The sequence below is a fragment of the Sus scrofa genome, chromosome 15 (assembly GCF_000003025.6).
Source record: "Sus scrofa isolate TJ Tabasco breed Duroc chromosome 15, Sscrofa11.1, whole genome shotgun sequence".
In the NCBI taxonomy this organism is placed as follows: domain Eukaryota; kingdom Metazoa; phylum Chordata; class Mammalia; order Artiodactyla; family Suidae; genus Sus; species Sus scrofa.
Window position 1 is genome coordinate 133,874,518 of NC_010457.5, and position 19,976 is coordinate 133,894,493.

At 45.6% G+C, this 19,976-nt stretch overlaps 1 protein-coding gene across 15 annotated transcripts in view; it reads right to left on the minus strand.

Annotated features, from left to right (window-relative positions):
• The window catches only part of USP40 (ubiquitin specific peptidase 40), an 82,033-nt gene that overhangs the window by 3,687 nt on the left and 58,370 nt on the right, over positions 1 to 19,976 (minus strand). For 6 of the 15 annotated variants that reach the window (XR_002339426.1, XM_021076207.1, XM_021076208.1 and 3 more), the window contains 9 exons: positions 18,029 to 18,065; positions 16,346 to 16,410; positions 14,243 to 14,317; positions 12,770 to 12,863; positions 11,591 to 11,685; positions 10,241 to 10,359; positions 8,285 to 8,350; positions 4,892 to 5,102; positions 4,654 to 4,749 (listed from right to left, as the gene is read on the minus strand). Coding sequence is in view for 7 of the 15 variants with exons in the window: in XM_021076207.1 (XP_020931866.1) it covers positions 4,654 to 4,749; positions 4,892 to 5,102; positions 8,285 to 8,350; positions 10,241 to 10,359; positions 11,591 to 11,685; positions 12,770 to 12,863; positions 14,243 to 14,317; positions 16,346 to 16,410; positions 18,029 to 18,065 (858 nt within the window). In the remaining 8 variants the exon portion in view is untranslated. The other 9 variants (XR_002339425.1, XR_002339424.1, XR_002339423.1 and 6 more) reach the window with 8 other exon arrangements.

Here is a 19,976-nt window from a genome sequence, read left to right on the forward strand (position 1 = left end):
CCAGCCAGGTGCATCAGGTCAAGGATCCAGCCTTGTCCCAGCTGTGGCATAGGTTGCAGGTGCAGCTTGGATTCGATCCCTGGCCATATGCTGAGCGTGAGGCCGAAAAACAACCAAAACCTCTATTCCTGGAGTTCCCATCATGGCTCAGCAGCAATGAATCTGGCTAGCATCCAAGAGAACGCAGGTTCATTCCCTGGCCTCGCTCAGTGGGTTAAGGATCCGGTGCTGCTGTGGCTGCCGGGTAGGCCAGCGGCTACAGCTCCAATTCAACCCCTAGCCTGGGAATCTCCATATGCCCTGGGTGCGGCCCTAAAAAGACAAAACAAAAAAAAGATCTCTATTCCAGTACATGGTGCCCGATAACCAGTACACTTTTAATTCCAGTATGTTGTGTATGATGTACTTTTCAAAACTGAAATGTTACAGCGTGTTTCAGGGCGCAGGTAGCGTCCCAGCGGCTCCTGTCCCCAGGCCCCCTGTGCTGGCCCCTCAGCTCCGGCCGTCACGAAGGAATGGGTGGTGCCTGACAAATACGAAGTGCTCTGGGACAGTCGCCTGTTACTAGTATTAACCTCCTGCCTTATTTCTTCATCTCTGCTTTGCAAGGAAGAAATGCAGGTTCTGCTGACCACCTTCCCCGCACCACAGATGAAGATCCACTGAGTTCGGCGCTGTCGTCCCCATCGTGGTCACCACTCGATTCCGACACAGGACCGGGGCCCTCAGCAACCCTCAGCGTTTAACACGCTTCTATACGTCCTATGACTGGCGAGTCTGTGACTGCTTCCTGTCTCAGAACTGGGTACCCCGACGGAGGGTCACACTGACGACTGCAGCGAGGGCTTGTTCGTACTGCTGTGGTCTGCATCACTAACCCACAGTTTTCCCCCCGTTTTATCTACTGCCTTTCTGAAGTCATGTAAGCTCCTGCCCGTCTGCGCTGCTGCAAACCTTGCGTCTGTGCGCATGGCTGTCTCCCGCCCAGGGGTGTAGGGTGAGAGCCTTGGCTCAGTGGTGGAAGAGTTTAGCACAAAAGGCTCAGATATTCTAGACGTAAAGGGCTCTGAGCAAGGTCAACGGGCAGGCGTGTCAGTTCATTCGGCGGCCGACTGCGACTCGGGCTCTGCAGGATGAAGATGTGATCCAAATGACAGATCATCATCACAGGTACGAAAGCCCAAGGAGTTATCTTTTTGCAAAAAAAAAACCAAAAAAAAAAACCAAAACAGTAAATGATTTAACACTCCCTGTATATACTGTTTGAAATGTATTTGAATAATGTGTATAACTGTGTGACAAAAATATGTACAATAGATTTTGTACAGTATTTGTTGGAAAAAAACCTGCTGGGCTGCATCACACAGGCACCTTTACTAACTACTGCCAACTGCCTGCCCCCCAGCGCCCTCGGGCCCTGGGCACTCCTTCCTGGTGCCGCAGGGGTGTCCCGAGCGTCTGGGCCGGCAGCGCACGGCTTTATTTCACAGGTCCCTGTTTACTGGGAAGCTATCTTTTCATCTGCTTACTGGCCGCTGTGTTTTCTGAGAATTGCCAGGAAGAGCCCCCAGGGGAGATGGGCAAAGGTTATCTTTCTGTAACTGGTTCAGAGACGTACATGACATATTCTTCATAATAAGCCTTATTGCTATATCCTTGCATATATGCTTTTTTTATTTGTGGCCTGTTTTCTTTGTACGGCTTCATTTGATGAACAAAAGTATTTACTTTTCATGTACAGCAGTCCATAGGGACTGGCGCCACAGCCACCAAACTCCGTGGCTGCTCAAGGCCCACCACTGGCCCCCCTCACTCCTGAGGCCCCACCAGCTGCAGGGCCTGCAGAACTGCACGTGTGTGCTGAAAACCATGCATGTGTAAGTGGACGCGGGCAGCTCAAGCCCTTGCTGTTCCAGGGTCCACTGTGGTTGAATTTGTTGCTCTTTTTCTTTGTTTGTAGGGAGTTTTTAAATTACATATTCAATTTCACTTCTAGTAATCACTCTGTTCAAATGACAAATTTCTTCTTGATTTGGTTTGTTAAAATTTTGTTGAGAATTTTTACATCTATAGTCATCGAAGATACTGGCCTATAATTTTGTTGGTTGTCTTTGGTTTTGGTATTAGGGTGACGGATGTCTTTGGGAGTGTTCCTACCTCTTCAAGCTTTTGGAAGAGTTTAAGAAGAATCAGTGTAAGTTCTTTGTATGTTCCTTCTCTTTATGGATTATGCTTATTTATTTCAAGAAATCCATAAGTCACATTTTCTTACATCTTTTCTTCTAAAGGTTGAAAAATCACTGCTTTTCACATTTAAGTCTTCATATAGGTATGAGCAGAGGTGGATACAGATTTTAAAAACCTGTATCCTGAAGCTCACACAAACTTGAAGATCCCTCTATGAAAATGAAATAAAAATTATGACTATAATTTTTCCTACAGGAATAACCGATTCTCCAATTCTCCCAGCACCATTATTAAATAATCCAAGTTTTCTTACATGTGTGATTGTTTTGAGGTCTATTTCAATCCTACATCTGCCCGAAAGCTACATGGTCACCACAGCTGTGTAATCAGTCCTTTTTTTTTTTTTTTGCTTTCTAGGGCCGCACCAATGGCATAAGAAAGTTCCCAGGCTAGGGGTCGAATAGGAGCTGCAGCTGCTGGCCTACACCACAGCCATGTCTGTGACCTACACTGCAGCTCCCGGTAACGCCGGATCCTTAACCCACTGAGTGAGGCCTGGGATTGAACCTGCATCCTCATGGATCCTAGTTGGGTTCATTAGCCGCTGAGCCACAAAGGGAACTGGTACAGAACACCCTGACCTTGCTCTTTAAAGACATCTTAACTCCCTGACCCTTTGCTCTTCCATGTGAATTTATCCTCTTTAACCTACATGGTTTTCCACTGGGATGATACTGAACCCACGGATGTGGGGGAAACTGACACCTTTACCTGCATCCTGACTGTTCCTGGAAGGAACATGACATGGCTCTGGATCTAACTGAAACGGTCATGCCTCTCAACATTTTTGTAATACTCTCCAGAAGGCCTTATAAATCTTTTTGTTGGATGTATTCTCAGGTACTTTGTAATTTTACGTATATTGTTCTTATAACCTTTGAGAGCTAATAGTTTATTGGTATAGTCTCTTAACTCTCCTTTGTAGAAAAACTCCACTTAAGAATAGCTTTATATTTTCCTTTTAGAACTTCTTTTATTAACCTGTCTTTCAATTTTTGTTTATTTCTTCTTCACTGGGTGGAAGGTCATATTACATGGGTCACATTTTTTTTTTTGTCTTTTCTAGGGCATATGGAGGTTCCCACGCTAGGGGTTGAATCAGAGCCGTAGCTGCCGGCTTATGGCACAGCCACAACAACTCGGGATCCGAGCTGTGCTGTGACCTAGACCACAGCTCACGGCAACGCTGGATCCTTAACCCACTGAGTGAGGCCAGGGATCGAACCCACAACCTCATGGTTCCTAGTCGGATTCGCTAACCACTGAGCCACGACGGGAACTTCAGGTTATATTTTTTAAGATGATGTTGAATAGAAGTGGTGGTTAAGGAAATATTTACTCCTTAATATAAAAATTAATTTTAATTCCAAATCAAATTATTAATTCAATAATTTAATATAATTATTAATTCTTATATTAAGGATTAAAATATTATACATGACAACAAAGTAGCTTTGTCCAAGGAATGCAAAGATAGATCAGTGTCAAGAATACGACTGTGTAATAACACCACCAGACTGAAGAAGAAAAGTCACATAGCTAATTAAACAGGTGCAGAAAAGGCATAGAATATGATTTAGTTATTAAAAACCCAGTGCTCATTCATGATGTAAAAAAAAACTGAGGCATTTCCTGTGGCATAGTGACTTAAGAATCCAACTGCAGCAGCTTGGGTTGCTGAGGAGGCGTGGGTTCGGTTCCTGGTCCAGAACAGTGGGTTAAAGGATCTGGCGTTGCTGCAGCTGTGGCACAGGTCACAGCTGCAGCTCAGACTCAATCCTTGGCCCAGTAACTTCCATATGCCTTGAGTGGGTGATTAACCCCCCCCAAATCCAACCTCGAGCAAACCCGGAGGGGAAAGAAACGTCCTAAGAGTAAGTACCTGCACAAAACCTACAGCTCTACATTTAGTGACAAGCTCGGAAAGCATCTCGTCAGACCCCAAACTACACTTTCGGTATCGAGCTTCTTCTGGTCTCATAAAATGAGCTGTCTGGCTTTCCCTCTCCACCCTCCCCCCCGCTTCGTTTTGTCTTTTTAGAGCCGCACCCGCAGCATATGGATGGAGGTTCCCAGGCTAGAGGTCTAAATCAGAACTGCAGCGCCGGCCTACACCAGAGCCACAGCCACGCCAGATCCGAGCCGGGTCTGTGACCTACACCACAGCTCTCGGCAATGCCAGATCCTTGACCCCCTGAGCAAGGCCAGGGATCGAACCCACAGCCTCATGGTTCCTAGTCAGATTCGTTAACCACCGAGCCACAACGGGAACTCCCTCCCCCCATTTTTTGAAACAACTTATATAAAACGGGATTATCTATGCCTTGAAGATCTGATAAAACTTCTGCGTAAAATCATTTGATCCTGGTGTTTTGTCAAAGTGTAAATTTGCTGCTAGAAACTTACCTTAATACCAATAGTATCTCCATCTTTCAAATAATAAGGTGCCCCCTGCAAATTATCTTGCTTTTTCTTCTTCTTTTTCTTAGTAATTTGCTGGTTCTACAGAAAAAAAATTAAGCATCCTGAATAAAGAAAACTTAGTCTCAAATTTTTACTAAATTCCCTATCTGTGGAATGCTGTAGTTAACTATTTGCTATGGCAGGAAGGCCCAATTTCCCTGAAAAAGCCCCACAACTTTACCCAGCTAGATATTGGAAGCCACTCAAACTTTTCAGGAAAGTATTTGGCAATTTCGATTTTCTCCACAGGAAGAGAACAGAAATTGGCTACTCGCTGCCTCAGGGAGCCAGCCGTCCAGCCTCGGGCCGTGTCCCACACTAAGTCCACGGGCAGAGCATATGCCCTCTTGCCAGGGAGGCGCATCTGTGTCCTCAGCAGCACATCCTGGGGGCTGTACCAGAAAAGAGTCAGACGTCAGATTCACAACAAAATGGGAAACATGCCATAGCTCCGGGGATGTGATGCAAAGTGTCCCCTCTGATTCCTCTAAACCTTCAAGGCTGGCGGGAAACCTTTACTTTGCTCTTGTTTTTGGTTTGAGGTTTTCTGGCTGCCCCTACAACATATGGAAGTTCCCAGGCCAGGGACTGAACCTGTGCCACAGCAGTACCCAGAGCCACAGCACTGACACCACCAGATCCTTAACTTGCGAAGCCACAGGCGACTCCAGGAAGCCTTCACTCTCATCTCCTCCAGCGCTGACCCAGAGTGGAGGTGATTCACTGCTCCTGCTCTGAATCCACAGCAGGGCCCAGGGGAGGCAGCAGGCCAGGCTGAAGACCGGGAAGCAGCTCCTTGGTGGGGCATGGACAGAAGACTGGAGGCAGAGCTGGACCACAGTGGAGGGAGGGAGGAGGGGTCAACCTGAGCAGGTTCCCGACAGGGCAACTCCCTAGGAAATGCTGTTTTCAGAGCCCGAAGTTGGAAGCGGGCAGAAAAACGCCATTTTAGATGCTAAATGTCTCCGACGCCGTGGAGACTCAGCCAGGGAGAACGGGCGGGCCTGGAGCTGGGGAGACAGGTGATGGTGTAGCTGCAGGCACAAAGGAGACCTCTGCAGGAGGAGGGCCTGGCCGAGGGGTCCTTGCAGAGAGAGAAAGAGGAGGAACATCTGGAAAGGTCAGAAAGACGTCTCGATGTGTGGACACTGTTAGGGAAGGACAGGAAGTAAAACCACAGAAGAACCAGAAGGCAGAGAGGAGAAGTGAAAACTTCTAAAGGAGGATGAGACAGTGAGTGATTTTAATGTTATATTTCTGTTATACTGGTGCTTTCATCAAAAGAAAGGGTTGAAGGAACAGACAACACAGGCGAGTGAAGGCTGGTGAAGTAGGAGACTGGCGGAGGCAGGAGGGCTGTGGTCAGGAGGGGGTTTCTGAGACTAAACCTGTGCCCTGGCGGTAGGTGTTGCAGGGTCAGTGGGGGGAGCTGAGGTCCCAGGGCGTAAGGGCGGTCGGCGTAGATGCAGGAGTTGCCAAGGAGGTGGCAGGGACCGAGGTGAAGAGGACGAGGAGCCAGAGTCCTTACCTGGGGAGGGCGAGGGCAGCAGAGGGGGCGGGGAAGGGGGCTAAGGAAGCGCACAGCATGGCTGTCGGAGAGGACAGAGGATGGACTTACACTGCATGACATACACACTCCACACTACAGGAAGAGCCCACACAAATTAGACCTCTAAGAGCCCACTAATAACAGGAAAAATATATGAAATAATTCACACATTCACAAAATACATTTGACTCATAAGCCTTTGGAAAAAAATGCTCCAATCTTACTAGCAATCAAAGCATTGAAGCAAATGAGACAAGATGATATTTTTCATGTACCAATCTAGCAAACATTTAAACAACGATGACATTCAATGACGGTTTGAGGGAAAGTGAAATAAATACTCAGAAATACTGCTTATGGGAACAGAGACTGGTATAACTTACCTGGAAAGAAATTCAAAAGTGTAAGATGTTTATTTTATTTTATTTTTTTTGTCTTTTTAGGGCTGTACCCACAGCATATGGAGGTTCCCAGGCTAGGGGTCGAATCGGAGCTACAGCTCTGGGCCTACACCACAGCCACAGCAAGGGGGGAATCCAAGCTGCATCTGCGACCTACACCACAGCTCACGGCAACGCCAGATTCTTAACCCACTGAACGAGGCCTGTATTCTCATGGTTCCTAGTCAGATTTGTTTCTGCTGTGCCACGACAGGAACTCCGAGTATAAGACTTTTAAAATGCCCTACCATTTGATCCAGACATTCCTCTCCAGGAAACTACTCCTGGTAATACAATATGCATTAGGAATTTTTTTTTTTTTTTTGGTCTTTTTAGGGCCACACCCACAAGCATGTGCAGGTTCCCAGGCTAGGGGTGGAACTGGAGCTAAAGCTGCTGGCCTACACCACAGCCACAGTAATGCCAGATCCAAGCCACATCTGCAACCTACACAGCAGCTTGTGGCAATGCCAGATTCTTAACCCACTGAGTGAGGCTAGGGATCGAATCTGCTTCCTCATGGATACTAGTGGGGTTTGTTACTGCTTAGCCACAATGGGAACTTCCACATGCACTTTTTTTTTTTTTTTGGTCTTTTTGCCATTTCTTGGGCCGCTCCTGTGGCATATGGAGGTTCCCAGGCTAGGGGTCGAATGGGAGCTGTAGCCTCTGGCCAATGCCAGAGCCACAGCAACGTGGGATCCAAGCCTTGTCTGCAAACTACACCACAGCTCATGGCAACACCAGATCCTTAACCCACTGAGCAAGGCCAGGGATCGAACCTACAACCTCATGGTTCCTAGTCAGATTCATTAACCACTGAGCCATGACAGGAACTCCCCCTCCCACATGCACTTTTATAAGTTCCTGCTGTGGTGCAGTGGGTTAAGAATCCAAATGCAGTGGCCTGGGTTGCTGTGGAGGCATGGGTTTGATCCCTGGCCTGGTGCATTGGTTTAAAGAATCAGGTATTGCTGCAGCTTCGATTCAATCCCCGGTCTGGAAACTTCCATATGCCACAAGGGAGGCCATAAAATAAAATGCATTTTTACAAAACAGTAGGATTAAATGAAGGTCAGATACTGCTGAAAGAGTGCCAGCAGAGTTGTTATACAACGGGCAGGCAACGAGAGCAATCATATCTGGTCAGGTAGAAGGAAACTTACTATTTGGTGATACTGACAACAATGTCTTATAAAACAAAGTGCTTACTCTCAAAAAGCTTACATTCTAGGAGTGGGAGATAGGCAATGATGGGTAATTCCCATTCCCTAAGCATGTAACACGTCAGTGACGTGAGGACAAAGGGCCGAGTGCTACCGTCAATCGGTGTGATGAGAGACGGTCTGTAGGCACTGCTCAGAGCTGGGGAGGGGCACCCCGCATACACTCCAAGATCACTATGGGTTCACCGTGCACTTGAGGCTTACATGCAGACACATTTCTGGAACACAGTCTGTTTTAAGTTACCAGACTACTTGGAAGCAGTGAAAAAACACTTTACTACTGACTGTCAAATTAAAAAAAATATATATCTACTATGATCAGATGTGTATAATTTTGTGTGTGTGGGAGAACATCTTACCCCAAGTGTTCTTCTTTCTGAAGGGGCTCTAAGCAGATCTCAGTTCTCTTCCCCAACTTATATTCCCTGATGACAAAGGAAACAAAATAATACTGGATCACATAATTAAAACAATTTTTAAACCAATTTCAAGGTTTTTTTTTTTTTTTTCGCTTTTTTTTAGGGCCACACCTGTGGCATATGGAGGTTCCCAGGCTAGGAGTCAAATCGGAGCTACAGCTGCCAGCCTACACCACAGCCACAGCTGTGACTTACACTACAGCTCATGGCAATGCCTGGATCCTTAACCCACTGAGCGAGGCCAGGGATTGAACCTGCATCCTCATGGATTCTAGCAGGGCTCATTACTACTGAGCCACAATGGGAACTTCTGACTTTTTTTTTGTCTTTTTAGAGCTGCACCTGTGGCATATGGAGGTTCCCAGGCTAGGGACTGAATTGAAGCTGCAGCTGCCAGCCTACACCACAGCCACAGCAGTGGGGGATCTGAACTGCGTCTGCGACTTACACCACAGCTCACGGCCACACTGGATCCTTTAACCCACTGCGTCCTCATGGATACTAGTCAGGTTCATTACCGCTGAGCCACATCGGGAACTTGCTGGACATTTTTTAAAGAAGACATACTAATGGCCAACAGGTACATGAAAAGGTACTCATCTCATACCTGTCAGAACACTTATCATCAAAAAGACAGGTGAGAAGAAGTGTTGGCAAGGATGGGGAGGAAAGGGAACTCTTGTGACTGTGGTGAAAATGGAGACTGGCTCAGCCACTATGGAAAAACAGAATGGAGGTTCCTCAAAAAAATTAAAAGGAGAACTACCCTATGATCCAGCAACCTCGTTTCCGGGTATCTCACCAAAGGACAGGAAGTCAGGACCTTGAAGAGATTAGCGGCACCCCCTGTTCACAGGAGCGTTGTTCACAGCAGGCAAGATACGGAAACACCCAGTTCTGTGAACAAACGAACGGAGAGGAGCTCCCGTCGTTGCACAGCGGAAACGAATCCAACTAGGAACCATGAGGTTGTGGGTTGGATCCCTGGCCTTGCTCAGTAGGTTAAGGACCCGTTGTTGCCGTGAGCTGTGGTGTAGGTCGCAGACACGGCTCGGATCCCATGTGGCTGTGGTTGTGGTGCAGGCCTAGGCCGGCGGCTACAGCTCCGATTAGACCCCTAGCCTGGGAACCTCCATATGCCGCGGATGCGGCCCGAAAAAGACAAAAGAAAACCACCAAAAAAAACAAATGAACGGATAAACCAGTGGGGTGTTTGTGTGTATGTGGACACAGGGGAATTCATTCAGTTGTGAGAAGGAAGGACGTCCTGTCATGTGCGACAACACGGACGGACACTGAGGGCACCACACCAAGTCGGGAAGACAAATGCGCACCCATCACTTCCATGTGGAACCTAAAAACAGCTGAACTGACAGACTGGAACTAACTTGGTGGTTAAACCAGGGGCTGCGAGTGGCTGAAAAGGACAGATGCTGGTCGAAGGGTACAGAATTCCAGTTACCAACTATCATCAACGCACCGTACAGGGCATCCCAGCACTCACTCGTAACACTGTCACGTACTCGGGAGTTGCTAGTGAGAGGGGCTCTCACACGTCCTCACCACGGGAGGGAAACGGTGACTGCAGACGTGGTGGAGACATGAGCTAACACTACGGTGGTGATGGTTTTGCACTATGTAAGTCCTAAGATCCACGGCTCATACACCCTAAACTCAGACGATGTTCTACTCAATCAGCACTCAATAAAGCTGGAGGAAAACAACACTTGAAACTGTGTTCACAGCCTCTGGACCACAGGAAAACAGATAAACTACATTTATACTTAGCATGAAAAGCCGAAGCTGTCCCAGAGTTCAACTGCCGACAGATAACAGCATCCACCTGGCAAATGGGGAACGGGCTTTCTGTGAGAGAGGGTTCACCAAGACACCTACTTGAGCTGCTGCTGGTGGACGCGTAAGAGTCTGCCGGGCCGCTTGTACTCCACCGTCCAGGCTCTGAGGAAGGCTGGGGAAGGGACGGGAAACTCCGAGAAGTTCGGCAAGGTCAGGGCCTAGAAAGGAAACAGACATTTGCAAAAGCGCTCTTACAGACAGATTGCTTTAGGGGAAAACGAAGCGCAACACAATGATATCTGAGGAAGAGAGCATCTTGAGTAATGATAATATTGAGTAATGACAAAAATCCACAGGAGTATCTCTTAAATTTGTCCTGGCTAATGTTGATATGCCTCTCTACTGAAACGGCCTGAATCTGAGCCAAAAACTCCTTTTTTCAACGACTGTTTTCAAAAATGAGACTTTAAAACTCATTTCTCCATGACGATAACTCACAGGAGCAGGGACCACGCTGGCAAAAGCAGACTCTGATCCTCAAGTGCTCTGCCAAGGGCATTTCTTTTGATTTTGAAATGCTGCAGAATCTCTGGATCCCAACTGTGAGGCCCAAACTGCTGTACTAATTCTGAAAGGATAGGTAACTATCTATATATTTGGGTTGCATTATATATGAAAAGGCCAATATTCATCCATTTTAAATCTAGAAATAGCATTTTTGTGTCTTTTAATCCAATACAAGAAAAAAAAAAGTCTCTCTACTTTTCTAATGAGACTAAGACAACTTGCTTTTTTTGAGGAAGGTATTTCATAGGCTGAGGACACACAAGAAAAGTCATTTGCCAGAGACTGACGAATTCATCTCACATGCTCCCACATCTTTTCCTCTAAGAGGAAAAAAGGATGTTCGTTTTAATCTAACGAGAGTGAGACATTTCTTCAGCATTTTGGGAAGACTCTCTGCCTGTGGATGCTGATACCCCAGCAAACAATCCATTTTCATTTAACACCCTAACATCTAGCTGACAGTCTGACCTCCTGGGCCAGGGACAACACAGCTTTTAACTAACAACATTTAACACATGAATCACGATGACACAAAACAATGTAAATAAAGGAGTAAGGTGAATGCTTCACGAATGTTCCAACGAATGCGTCCCTAACAACTCAAAATGAACATGAGCTGCACGTCACTGAGGAGATGCTCAAATGAAAGCACAGCATGCCTGTCAGGGGATAAATGAAAGCCATGGGGCAGAAACAAACCCAGGGGCTGTGTGGGCTCTATGCGCGTGTGGCCTGTTGGGTACTCACCCCTGAACATGGCATATAACACATGCCATATCAGAACAGACTGTAACTGAGGCAAAAGGAAATAGAAGAATATGTTAATATCTCACTGGAAGCAGCCAGATCACCACTACGCTATGTGGCAGGAGGAAGGCTGACCTGAGACTTCAGCTCCCCCAGGGTGGCATCTTCTGAGATTTCAATGTCTCCCAAGTAGTGGAGAGAAACTTCCGCCTGCCTGTCACCAGGAGCACCTACAAAGGACAGAGTAAGATGTGTGACAGGAGTTTAAAGGCATCTACTTCAGGGTTCTGAAATTCCGCCCATGTCTGGGTACTGCTGATAGGTTTAGTACAACCCCATCCAAGCAGCTCGGCCTCTGAGTTCCTGGAGACAGCTCCTCCCTCAGGGCTGCGTGGGGAGGAAGCAGGGGGCCGGGCCTAAGTCTCCTCACTAGAGTGGGTGTGAGGAAGTCCACACCGGGAGCTCCTGGATGGCGGTGGCAGGAAAAACAGGAGCTGCGCAGGGTCTGGCTCCAGCCCTGCCTCTCCAGCCCTGGGCACTGCAGCGAAGTCACGAGTATCACGAGACTTCAGTATCCTACCAGTCTGCTATGACAACTGGGCCTGCTATTCAGACTGCCGTGAGGAACCGGAGAGATGATAGATAACAATTCCTTGAAAAATTTTATATATTGAATAACAAAGATAATAAATAACAGATGGCAAATGAAAAGTAAATCCCTCCCCCCAAAAGACAGATACTTCATAGAAGTTACAAACCATTGTATAAAAATAGGATGAGTTCCTATTTTAGAATTCTCACTGTGGCGCAGGGCATTAAGACTCTCACTGCTGCGGGTCAGGCTGCTGCAGAGGCATGGGTCTGATCCCTGGCCCGGTGCAGTGGGTTAAAGGATCTGGTGTTGCTGCAGCTGTGGTGCAGGTTGCAGCTGTGGCTCGGAGTCAACCCCTGGCCCAGGAACTTCCATATGCCACAGGTGTGGCCATAAAAAAAAGGATGGTTTTTATTACGTTATGAATTACGGAATACGGGTTTTGATTTTCAACCTTGCATTTTATTTTTAATTTTTTGGGGTAACACCTGTCAGGGGTCAAACCCATACTACAGCAGCAACGCAAGGCACTGCAGTGACACTGCTGGATACATGACTCACTGTGCCAGGTGGGAACTCCTCCACCTTACATTTAAGAAAAATACACATTTCAGCTGCCTCTCAGAGCAGAAGCAGTCATTTTACTTCTCTTTGTGACACGCTGGCTGCTGTAATTCTGCTGTGTTGGCAGAACCAGGTGGAATTAGTTCTCCAGTTCCCACCTTGAGCAAAGGTACAGTCCATCTGGTCCTGATGATGCCAGTGACGCCAGGGACCCCGTGGCTGGTACCACCAGATGGGCACCTTCAGGAAGCCCTGAAGAAGGGAGATGTCTCACTGTGGTGATGTACAGATCAAGTCAACTTCTACTTCCATCGAGAGAAACATCGATACAGAAAACATTCCTGTTTATTATTTTTCCTTAAGATGTATTAAGTACTGTTTTAATATTATACGTTACTGTTTTTACCATCAAAAGTTTAAAATCATAAAAACTGGTCTTTTGGATGACTGAGACTAATGCGTTTTAGCAGCTAGAAAAAAAAGAAAAGTATAAAACAGGATGGAAACTACGATCCCCTTTACGTGAACTTTAAAAAGGACAGGCACATATCTACATTCAGGACATATACAGGAGCAATGTTTTTCTTGGAAGAATAGACAACAAAAAAGAACTCAACTGTAGCACTTTCTGGAGAGAGAGATATAGGAGAAACCTGTTTATCATTTTATAGCCTTCTATGCTGAATTTTCTAATCATAAGTAAATGACTGTCTGAGTGCTGGAATTTTGGGTCATTTTCTTGTTTTCATCTGTACATGTCTACATTAAAAGAAAAACCAGGGAGTTCCCGTGGTGGCGCAGTGGTTAACGAATCCGACTAGGAACCATGAGGTTGCGGGTTCGGTCCCTGCCCTTGCTCAGTGGGTTAACGATTCGGCGTTGCTGTGAGCTGTGGTGTAGGTCGCAGATGCGGCTTGGATCCTGCGTTGCTGTGGCTCTGGTGTAGGCCGGTGGCTACAGCTCCGATTCGACCCCTACCCTGGGAACTTCCACATGAGGCGGGAGCGGCCCAAGAAATAGCAAAAAGACAAAAAAAAAAAAAAAAAAGAAAAAAGAAAAAGAGAAACCAAACTAGTAAGTTATGGCTTTTTCAAGTGGCGATACGTAGCATCTGTGGAAGAGCAGGGGTGAGCCCCCCTCAGACCACCGCTAGGACTGTAACTGGTACAGCTCTTTGGGAGAACCATTTGGTGATATACAGCATCGAGCCTTCAAAAAGTTTACACTTTCTGACTTGTTAATTCCATCTTTAGAATTGTCTTAAGAAGGCTTTATATTCAAGAATTATTGACACAAACAAAAAAATTAAAACAAGCTAAATTCCAATAACAGGGATACAGGTGAATTAAACTGCGTCAAGTTACACATGGGATATGATGATTGTTTTTGGATTTTACGGTCAGGTTAAAGAATTAAATATAAAAAGTAGGAAATAAAATTGTATATACAACCTGATTTTATAGGAAGAAAACACTAACGATGTAAAATACGATGGCTGTCTGGTAGCATTTTGGTCGTATTCTCTCTGGGATTGTATTTCCCCATTTTCACACAGTGGCAATGTGTTATCTTTGTCATCATGAAACAGTAATTGCTGCCTACAAAATGTCTACTCAGGAGCAAAATCTTACCAGAGGAGGAAGTTTTCCTTCAATTAAAAGCAAGGTATCTCCAGAACATATCATAAGCTCTTTCAGTGTTGCATCCTGGGAATACAAAAAGTAAAAGTTTTTTTTTTCCTTTTTTTGGTCATTTATGACTTCTGAAAGGAATAAACAGACCATTTGATCTTTTAAAAATAACCCTACTGCCTCTGTTATCTCTTCAAGAAATAAGTAAGTGAATAACAAAGCAGATATTGAGGAGATGGAAATAAGCTAAGGCTATATAAAGCAGTATACCACTATGTATTAAAATTGTGTAATTATGAACTGTAAAAAATTAAAGGGAGATGGATGAGAAATGATGAAAGACTGATTTACAAAGATAACATTTTAGTTAAGCCCAAACGATGGACTGGATTTGGAAAAGCCACAGGAAATAAAGAAGGAATTTCTCAAGAAAAGAACAGGGCAAGTCAAGGTTCAGGCTTGTCTGTGTGGAGAGCTAAGAGACTAGATTTATTAGAGTGGGAGGCACCTGTTGGAGAGGAACAGAAAAGAAAATGGGCTGGAAAGGTGGTCACAGATCAAAGAGATGTGGAACAGAAGGAAGTTTTCAGTTACTCTTGAAAAAGCCACTCAAGATTTCTGAGAAGGGATTTTTAAAGATCAATCTAGCTGCTATACCTGTGAAACTAAAGTGGTGAACGCCTAGGCTCAGGGAAGCCAGTAGAAGTAACTTAGGTAAGAGGTAAAAACAAAATGTAACCAAACAGGAGCTCCTGTCGTGGCACAACATGATTGGTGGCTTCCAGGGAGCACTGGGACGAGGGTCCAACCCCCTGGCCTGGCACAGGGTTAAGGATCCAGCGTTGCTGTAGCTGCGACTTAGGCTGCGACTATAGCTTGGATACAATCCCTGGCCTGGGAGCTCCATATGCCATGGCGTGGCCAAAAAAGAAACAAAACACCACAGAGCTTGAAGCAGGAGGCCCGCAGTGGGAGCGGTCCAGAAAGAGTGGAAAACTGACAGGTCCTTTCAAGGCTGAGGCCAAACATGATGGCTATCAGCTAAGTAGGGTGAGCCACCGAAAAAGATCAGGACGGGAAAGACAAACAGCAAATCTGTGGAAAGAAGCCAATTCTGAGGGTAATGAGTTTGCTTTTGCCTGAACTGTTTGATACTGATTTGGGATATTTCCAATAATTCCTCTTACTGTCCAATAATAAGAGATGAAAATGAGGAAACCATTTGACTCGATACACTCTTGTGACACCCAAACTGTATGCTCTGAAGATTCTCTGTGGTCCACTCCTTAGCCTGGGCTGCAAATTCCTGGCTAAGACTCGAGAGGGGCCTCTCCACACTGTCCCTGATGTCACACAGCAAACAGTGTTCCAGAGAGGGTCCCTGCACACCTGCTTTAAATCGACCTCTGATTTAAAGTGTCAAGGCCACTGTCTCGCTGAACAGAGAGCAGGCAGACGAAGACTGGGGGGAAGGGCAGTGAGCACAAGCACCTACGCTTTCTCACTAAGCTTTGTGCTCGGTCTACTTCTAAGGCCATGGGTTTGGACTGCGGGGGTTGACTGTTTGGAGCAACAATAGGATTAGCCAGAATCCAAACATCCTGTGATTGACACTGCTCCTAAGTCTACCCTAAAAGTCTGGGTGGGATTTAGAGATGCAGTTTGAGACAGAGCCTAGGTGACTGGTTGGTAAAATGAATTCTGCCATCATTACTTTAGAGAAACTCCGACATTAAAACATTCAGGTTTCAAAGTTCCGACTGTATCTTCAAGTTCTTTCATTGGTTCCAATGTCTTCTGTTCTCAGGGGGTCGCAGCATCCTAATGAAAAACTCCTACTAGAGACACAGCCTCTTGTCAGAAGAGGCCTCTATACAAATGTCAGTAGATACGTTTCCACTGGGCTGAAACTCCCTCTGACTCTATGAAAAAGCTGCAGGGGGAGAAAGTGAAAGCAGACCCGAGTGTGGATTTCTGTATCCTGGAAAAAAGTAACTCTTTCTCTGGAATTTATTCATATGGGGGGGTGGGGGTGGGTGTCTTTAAGAAAATACAAAACAAACACAATCATTTTACAAATGAAATGCATAGAAATAATCTCACTTCTTCACATAAAGGCTCCCCAGCTTCAAAGCACCAATCCATTTTTCGTAAATGCCATGTGTCTCCTATGAAGAAATCAAAACCAAGATGAAAAAAAATTCAGAAGAATATGTTTTAAGAGTTTGTCAGTTTGACCCTTCTGGATAAATGAATATAAAATGGGATGTGATCTAATAATAATTAATTTTTTTTTTTTTTTGCTATGCGGGTGGCATGTGGAAGTTCCTGGGCCAGGGACTGAACCTATGCCAGAGCAGTGACAACACTGGATCCTTAACCACTAGGCCACCAGGGAACTATGACTCATTTTAAAAGTAAATTATCTTGGGGTTCCCGTTGTGGTGCAGTGGAAACGAATCTGACTAGGAACCATGAGGTTGTGGGGGTTCAATCCCTGGCCTCGCTCAGTGGGTTAAGGATCCAGAATTGCCGTGATCTGTGGTGTGGGTCGCAGACACAGCTCAAATCCTACATTGCTGTGGCTGTGGCACAGGCTGGCGGCTATAGCTCCAATTAGACCCCTAGCCTGGGAACTTCCATATGCTCTGAGTGCAGCCCTAAAAAGACCAAAGACAAAAAAAAAAAAAAAAAAAAAAAGTTAATTATCTCTTCCAGAGCCTGAAAAAAAATTAAGCTTTTGTGCCAATTTGGTTAATTTTCTATTCCACCAAAAACTGCATTACTTGCAAATAAAAATAACGCTTGTGGAGTTCCACTGTGGCTCAGCGGAAACGAATCTGACCAGCATCCATGAGGATGCACGTTCAATCCCCAGCCTCGCTCAGTAGGTTAAGGATCCGGCGTTGCCGTGAGCTGTGGTGTAGGTCACAGACTCAACTCGGATTGACATTGCTGTGGTATAGGCCTGCAGCTACAGCTCCAATTCAACCCCTAGCCTGGGAACTTCCATATGCTGCGGGTGCAGCCCTAAAAAGACCAAAACAAAAAAAAAATTGGTAACTAGTCTTTAATAGGGTTTCAGTTTTTCAGCACAGTTGCTATACTGGCAAAATAGGAAGAAAACTTTTTGGAGGGAAGGGGGAGCTGAGTGGAGCACAAGTTAGAAATTCTGGTTATTAAAAACCAGTAATGTTTTATAAACAATCAACTCCCCCACCCCCAAAAGAAGCTACAGCCAAGGGAATAAACGACAGTCCCAGGAAGCTGCAGGTGAACACCATTACTTTACAGCACAGCAGAGCGGAAAGACATCAGAGTTCTAAATGAGAGCGACCTGGCTGCGTGCTGTCCAGCTCTGGCTAAGCCATTCAACCATTCTCAGCATCTGTAAAAGGGGAGCGAGTGATGGTCCCTGCCTGGGAGGTCTCCTGGTGGGATGATACAAGACACTGCACACAAGTTCCCAGAAGTGCCCTGAACCTGAGCAAGTGAACGTCCCTGCCAGGCAGCGAAGCCCCAGGCTCCCACCTAGGTGGAGAGAATGGTAAGTACTCACTGGAAGGACGCCTCCTCCAGCTCACATGGTTCCACCTGGGGAGCCACTTCAGGGTCCCCTGGGTTATTTTTTCATTCATATTACATTCCCTAATCTACAGAATTATGTACATACAGTAATGTAAAGTGTAGCTGACAACCCTAGAGAAAAAAAGGTTTGAAGTTTCCATTAGGCTTAGAGATAATTTATTCTACGTACAATGTGGCTAAGTCTGGTCAGTAACTTACCTGACAGGCCAGATTTCTCCAGCATTATCTTTAAACACTGTAAGAAAAAAAATTATGTTCATTAGCTGTCCTGTTACTGAACTACAGTATTGTAACTTTTTGGACTTTGGGCCGAGTCTGATTAAATTTAAAGTTCTCAAACAGATAAAGATATATATGGTTAAATGATTAAGTAAGCTCTCCTTAAGAGCAAGATGGCACCAGCTCTGGAGGAAAAAAAAAAACAAAACAAAAAACCAGTTGCCGGGGTCTGCAACCAGGACGTAAAGCTTTGTTCATCCACTTCCAGGTCTGCGGTCTGACCTCCTTCTTATGTGGACTCACAGTGCATTTCTGACCAGACACGAACAATTAGGCCGACTTCATAGGTACCTAATAAACTGACTCTATAAAAGGAGATTAGCTTTGATTTCACCCAAGAAACACTGGTGACACCTAAACTCACGAGGGAAGAACTGCACCCACTGTGAGCTCACGGCACAGCGCAACAAATGTGACACAACTGACACACGTTTAAATGAAACAAAAACAGTCACTAAAAACAAAACATTCCTAAACAAATTTGGGGTAAAAGAGTAAGCAAAATGTGGTTTGTATCATATGGAACAGAGCAGAAGAAAGCAGGCCTAAGGATGGATGATCAGTGCTGCCCTACTTGGAATAAGAAGAAAAGACACTCCCGGATTAACAGGGGAACATGTAAATGAAAAGTCTTAGAACAGCTAAACGGATAAAATAGATTTGTATGTACTGGTCTTAAAAGAACTTTAAAATATTTTAAGTGAAACAAAGTTCTAAGCTCCCATCTATGATTTCGAAAGAAACCCTACAAGCTGCGCTCTTCACTTCTCTGTGAACCTCCCTACGCACAGGTCGGTCTACACAAGGCAAAGGTATGAAGGACGCGCTCTACTGACATGGATAAGGTTTCATCATCCAAGGACAACGGCGGCTTCTGGAGAAGGGACAAGGACAGAGTGGAGACCCAAGGGGCATTTTTAGTTCCCTCTGAAGTCTAAAAAATAAGACTAAACCCACCATTACCTGTACGATTTAAAAGAGACTCAGGACTTACTGTTGTGGCTCAGCGGGTTACAAACCTGACTAGTATCTATGAGGATGCAGGATCAATCCCTGGCCTCACTTAGGTGGTTAAGGATATGGCATTGCTGTGAGCTGCACGGCAACGAAGGTCGCAGACCTGGCTTGAATCTGGCCAGCTGCTGTAGCTCAATTCAACCCTTGGCCTGGGAACCTCCATATGCTGTGGGTGTGGCCCTAGGAAAAAAAGAAAAAAGGAGAGAGACTTTTGAATTAAAGATTATTTAGAAAATGATGACAATGAGAACATAATACATTAAAAAGGGAACGGGGAGTTCCCATCGTGGTGCAGTGGTTAACGAATCTGACTAGAAACCATGAGGTTGCGGGTTCGATCCCTGGCCTTGCTCAGTGGGTTAAGGATCCGGCGTGGCCATGAGCTGTGGTCTAGGTTGCAGACGCAGCTCGGATCCCTGTCACTGTGGCTCTGGCATAGACCAGCATCTACAGCTCTGATTAGACCCCCAGCCTGGGAACCTCCATATACCATGAGTGCAGCCATAGAAAAGACAAAAAAAAAAAAAAAAAAAAAAAAAAAAAGGGACCAAAGCTGTATTCAAAGAAAACTGCAGTCTTAAAGGCCCCCGTTAGTGAAGAAAAGCAATTGAGCTTTCGACTTAACTGTGTTTCGGTTTGAAGGAAGAGCCAGGGTAAGGCTTGCTTGAGGAAGAGCATGGCGGCCAGCTAAGCTGGAGTAGAGTGAGTAAGAGTCAGAAGTTATTTTTCTAAAAAGATAGCAAAGGGCCAGATTACTCGGGGACTCTGCTCTTGCTCCAAGTGAGATGGGAAAGCAGAGGAGGGCAGTGAGTAGGACGAATGGTCTGACCTGCTTTCTAAAGGAGGACTT